The sequence below is a fragment of the Etheostoma spectabile genome, chromosome 5 (genome assembly GCF_008692095.1).
Source record: "Etheostoma spectabile isolate EspeVRDwgs_2016 chromosome 5, UIUC_Espe_1.0, whole genome shotgun sequence".
In the NCBI taxonomy this organism is placed as follows: domain Eukaryota; kingdom Metazoa; phylum Chordata; class Actinopteri; order Perciformes; family Percidae; genus Etheostoma; species Etheostoma spectabile.
Window position 1 is genome coordinate 16409408 of NC_045737.1, and position 5927 is coordinate 16415334.

General features: G+C 40.4%; 1 protein-coding gene across 1 annotated transcript in view; it reads left to right on the forward strand.

Annotated features, from left to right (window-relative positions):
• Positions 1 to 4253: 4253 nt before the first annotated feature.
• Positions 4254 to 5927, forward strand: part of LOC116689399 (nuclear factor 7, brain-like) — a 1958-nt gene continuing 284 nt past the window's right edge. The window contains 2 exon segments of the mRNA XM_032515932.1: positions 4254 to 5324; positions 5326 to 5927. The exon segment at positions 5326 to 5927 is cut by the window's right edge and continues 284 nt beyond it. Of these exon segments, the coding sequence (XP_032371823.1) occupies positions 4468 to 5324; positions 5326 to 5824 (1356 nt within the window). The 5' untranslated portion in view covers positions 4254 to 4467 and the 3' untranslated portion in view covers positions 5825 to 5927.

Genomic DNA, 5927 nt, shown 5'->3' on the forward strand with positions numbered 1-5927 from the left:
GCAAGCGATGTTGAATAATTCAACCATGTTAAAAAAAATAAACTATCATCCTCCATGAATATGACCTGGAAACCCCCAAAGACAACCCCGCTTTCTCTTTCCTTTGCTTTCTTTCTTTCTCTCTTCCATTCCTTTACAGCAGCCCACACCACTGTCAATAATGGAGGGCTCTTTTTAAAAAAATCAGGGTTTTTGCATGTTTTAGACATTTCTTTCAAAATGAATGCCAACCATTTTCTGAACTGTACTGTTTTTAGGTTAATTTCATATCTTTTAGATATGTTTTTTATTTCATGTTATCTTATTATATCCTGAGAACATTAATTTATTGGCATCACACATTATTTTATTTATTTCAAACTTCTATTTTATAGCACATACCATTATGAGGTCCAAAAAGTTTTGCACACCCCAGTCTGCAAACATTGCTGCTTTTGGTGGTTTGGGCTCATCATATTTTTGTCAGGAATGTGCCTTTCGCCTTTTGGGGCGATGGATTATGGATTAAGGAAGACAATTTCCTTTTCCAGTTTGGATGTGCAAGAACTTGACGGGCCTGCACAGAACTCTGACCCCATTCAAAAGCTTTGTGATCAACTGGGGCGTTGACTGCAAGCCAGACCTTTTCACCCATAATTAGGTGTTATGCACAAAAAATATGGCACAGACTTAAAATCCTTCAACAGATCCAGATCTATCCCCCAGTCTAGAACGTTAACTCATCATTGAACTTCTGAACCCTGTTGATGAGCTCTGTGAGGGAGTGGAGGGAAAGGTACTTTACATCAAACTTTAATGCTGATGGTAAGATGATATAGCCTAATGTTGTAATGCAGCACAGGCTTAACTTAAGAAAATGAAATAAAACATAGTGACACAGGGTAGCACGGCACTGTGCAACAGCAGCTATCAGATAAATAAAATGGCACCCCCTACAGATAACAGGCTTTAATCACAAGTAAACATAAAGTAAGTGTGTACTCTTATGATCGTCCCATGGTCTTAAGGAAGTGCAGTGCAGAAACATCCGCAGGCCAAGCAGCCAAAATTAGAAAAATCTAAAGATCTGGATTAAGATTTTGTTGCATTGCCAGACCTTCCTCCAAAGCGCTGTAGAGGAAGGTCTGGCTAATCCACACTGCATTCCGAGATGGGAGAAAAACATGCTCTGGTTTATTGGCATTTCTATTTACCAATCACAATCATCTTGGGCAGCGCTAAGCACCGGACAGAGCCACAGTGCCGCAGAAAGAAACTTGTTTTGGTGGAACGTGTACGTTGTTTTAGTTGTGCAACAGAAAACTGGATTTAGCCTGCAGAGATCTGAGGAGCACTATAGTCCTCATAAATCCACCAGAGTTTAAAATTCCAACACAAAGAAAGCAGAAAATAGTGGTCATCCGGCCGAAAAGAGTGTGGAACAATCCCGGAAGTGGAACCTCATGAACATAGACTAGGTTTTTATTGACCAAAGACTGGGAAACGTAAATTGTGCCCACACGCTGTGTGTGCAGTGGTGGATTAAAGAGTCAGTGTTCAAGGTTTTCAGTTAGCTCCAGATGAAATGAGTTACGATGGGATGCCTGGGGTACTAAATCATGTACACCAGGCTTGAGCAACAAGCCTTTCCTCACAGTCACCTCCTGTCCTGTGAGACCAGTCAGATGCAGATTGGACACGTGTGTTTGATTTAATAAATCCAGAGGGGATCTGCAGCTACCATCACAGTTCCATGCAAAGGACCTAAATGTATCATATGGCTTGATGTGAATGCATGAAACAGGGAATCTAAGGTACTTGGTTTCATTTACATTTTTAAATAGTGATTCAATTAAATGTAATAACTTGTAGTACAACCATGGTACTTTGGAAAATGAAAACAGCGTTGTTGAAAAATAAAAGCGTCCCATGAGCCATATAAGTACTGGTAATGTGAAGTCGAAGGTTTTTCAAAATCCTCATCACATTTCTTTAATTAAAAACAACTAATCTTTACATGTAAAAGTTGATATCGAGAGTAGAGCTGGAACCATTACCAATGGGATTAAAATAGGTTGTGATTTATTTTTTAGTTGGAAGACTCATGACGTTTTTTGATGTCAGATTATCTGTACAATGCATGAACACTAATCAAAATGTGTTGGAGCTTTTATGCATTGTCTGAAGTTTGCAGTAATTGTTTGTCTTCGGTATTGGTGTTTTTATGTTAGCAATCCTACTTGGGATGTCCCATTTAAATGATGCTTTTTCTTGTTTCAGCGGTGAGATTTGAGGTGCTGTAGCTAAGGTAAGCTGCAGTTTAATATACCTTGTGCACTTATTTAAGCTGCAGGTTAAAGCAATATTAACCAGAAGTGTGTTAGATAAGTCCTGACATACAATATTAACAGGAACCTGCCAGCCAATCAGAAACATGTGCTCTCTGTTGCCATGGTATAACTGGGACATGAGACAACACAGTCAAGTGTTCAAAGTGACAACACAGAAAAATAGGAATTTTTCATTTAATGAGACTTTAAAGTTTTGAGAGAAATCCTCAGGTAGTTGTATTCGGGTACAAATCTAAACACATACTAGTGCTGTATGCACACATACAGACAAATTATAATACCACACAGGTCTTCTCTGCTGGGAGGTCAGGGAGAGCTCAGGTATGCTAGCTGTGTTTTAATGTACCTGGGAGCCAGGGAGAGCCGGCCTCAAGGCCTCTGGACCGCATCAATATTACAGCACACAGGGCTGGAGATGAGCCAATCAAATATTCATTCATCACCCCTCCTCTATTTATTTTTTTATAGCTCGAATCCACTATACCTTCCCGCTTAGAGTAGATCCTCTACTTGTGTGTTCAGTTATTCAGAGTTCCTCAGCAAGAGCTTGGGATAAGTTTTACATAGAACGGGAGCTCCATTTGGGGTCAAGTGTGGAATAAGAAGGCCGTAACCCTGACGATAGACTGTCTGGTTCTGCTGTTGGAGCACACACGTTCAGTGTATTACATCTTTACTGCTAGAATAACCTGCTCATGCACATACGGCGCCCACCATATTTTTCTTTTAAAAGTAATAACACTGGCCAACCAAAACGACAATTAAAAAACCCTCTATTAAGTAATAGTCCAGCATCTAAAATCGCACACAAGTGGAAATGCAGAAGTAATAGCAGCATATACTGTGGTTAAGGTGCTGGGAAGTGAATGCATTTTTTCCCTGCTGCCTCCGCTCCTCTGATGCCAATTTACTTTCTGCACCCTGAGGACCAAGCACTAGACCTGGGGCTGGGGTGTCAGAGCCTTCTTGACAGACAGACAGACAGACAGACAGATAGACAGACAGATAGATAGATAGATAGATAGATAGATAGATAGATAGATAGATAGATAGATAGATAGATAGATAGATAGATAGATAGATAGATAGATAGATAGATAGATAGATAGATAGATAGATAGAAAGACAAGTATATAGACACACAGCAACAACAACAACAACGCTGGATCTATACAAACATTGCTGGAAGTCATATTTAAATCACAAGCCAAAACTTATTTGTTTAGAGACGCTTTTAATGTTGTGTGGTGCACATGTTTATTTCTTCTTCATTTTTTACTTTATCAAACTCACAGTGATTACCCGTTTTTTTCAGTATCTAAAAACTATGACTATCATAGAAACTTGTTTTTTACACATCCAAACGAACTTGGTAAAAAGTTGTTATCGGTCATAACTGCAATTTTACAGTAATATCGGTTATTGTATCCACCACAATTGTTATATCAGAACAAAACTGCTAATATTGTTGATTTTGCTCTTATGTTTCTAGAAGATATTCACAAAACAAAATAGATTTGGCTGCTTTGACTTGTGATGAATATGAGATATTAGATAGGCAAACGAAAGGAAAACGGAATAGCAACTTTGATTCCTAAGTGCACGTTAAGAGAGTGCTATAGTGTGATAAAAATTTTAAAAAAGTTTTCAAAAAGTGTCAGCATAACATGTTTCCTGTTAGATGTTCCAGTTGGTTGAAAGATGGTTGAAAACAATATGTTAAACTGGTTTAGTGTCAATCAGGCAGTTGAAATGTTCACTCCTAGTTACACCAAAAAACTACAACACTCTCCATGTTTTTGACAATTAATGATAATGTTAATTATATATTTAAAAACAAGACAGATCAGATTACAAAGTCATTGTCCCGTGATGAATTAAAAAAGTACATTTCACTCTGACACCATCTTCTGGTGACATAATGACATGGCAGCATTCCCTGCTGTTAATAATTCATCCTGTGATATAGGTTAGTGAAAATGAAAGTAGATTTAGACATTTTTAGACAGAGCTGAGAGACGCCATTACAGGGCGTGAGAATTCCGCTGGGAAAAACACGTTTGCAGTTTATTAAGTGGAGAAGTGAAGAGAGTAGTTGGTGAGTCCACCACCTATTGAACAATTTTTTTATTATCAAATGGCTGAGAAAGCTGCTCTTCTTGAAAGTTTCCTGAACTGCCATGTGTGTTCAGAGACTTTCACAGATCCTGTCTCTCTGAGCTGCAACCACAGATTCTGTTCAAGCTGCCTACAGAAGTTCTGGGAACAAGTTAAAAACAAGAACTGCCCCATTTGTAAGAGAAGATCCTCAAAAGAAGACCTGGCAGTGGATTTTGCACTGAAGGAATTGGCGGATTCCTTCGCTGGGAGACAAAAAGCTGGATCTTTAGAAAAAGGAGATATGAAGGCGAAAGGGGTGTGTAGAAAACATCAAGAAGATCCTAAATTGTTCTGTGAGGATGAAGATCGAGCTGTGTGTCCTGTCTGTGAGTTTTCTCTCCACCTGGGTCACAAGGTGGTTCCTATAGAACAAGCAGTCAGTGACCTGAAGGAGCAGATGAAATCTGACTTAAAGTCTCTACAGGACAAGAGGGACAAATACAAGAAAGTGGAGAATACATACAATGAAGTGATTCAGCACTCCAAGAAGCAGCTGTTGTCCTCAGAGAGGCAGATCAGAGCAGAGTTCAACAAGCTGCACCAGTTCCTGAAAGAGGAAGAGGAGTCCAGACTGGCTGCTCTGAGGGAGGAAGAGGAGCAGAAGGGGAAGACTATCAGCAGAGAGATGAAGATGATCCAGGAGCAGATCTCCTCTCTGTCAGACAGTATCTCTGCTGTTGAAGAAGAGCTGCAGAAACACAGCGTGCCATTCCTCAGCAGTTATAAACCCACTCAGACCAGAGCCAGAGTCCAGTGCTCACTGTCAGACCCACAGCTGGTCTCAGGAGTGCTGACAGATGTGGCCAAACATCTGGGCAACCTCTCCTTCAAACTCCTGGCTTCATCTGTCTGATGGTCTGACCAGTGTTAGACGTGAAGACACCAAGCAGCAGCTTCCTGACAATCCAGAGCGATTCACTAAGTATACCATGGTTCTGGGCTCTGAGGGGTTCAGCTCAGGGAAACACAGCTGGGAGGTGGAGGTGGGAGACCATCCTGACTGGGCATTGGGTTTGGCTAAAGAGTCAGTGGACAAGAAGGGGGAGCTATGTCTCTCACCAGAATATGGAATCTGGTGTCTATTTCATCGCAGTGGAACATACAATAATGGAGCCAGTAAGACCATCACAGTGAACAAGAGTCTCCAGAGGATCAGAGTCCAGCTGGACTATGACAGGGGGGAGGTGTCTTTCTACAATCCTGAAGATAAGACTCACATCTACACTCACAGAGACACTTTCACTGAGAAACTCTTCCCATATTTTCAAATTGTAAAAGCTGGTGATGCTAAAACTGCTGATATCAAAATCTGTCAAACTGAGATTTCTCTGTGATGTTCAGGGACGTAAGTTTGTTTTCCCAGCTTTTACCATTTGGGTAATTTGGTACCGTTTCAGGTTTATAACACTCTAAACTCATCATCACACTTCACACCCA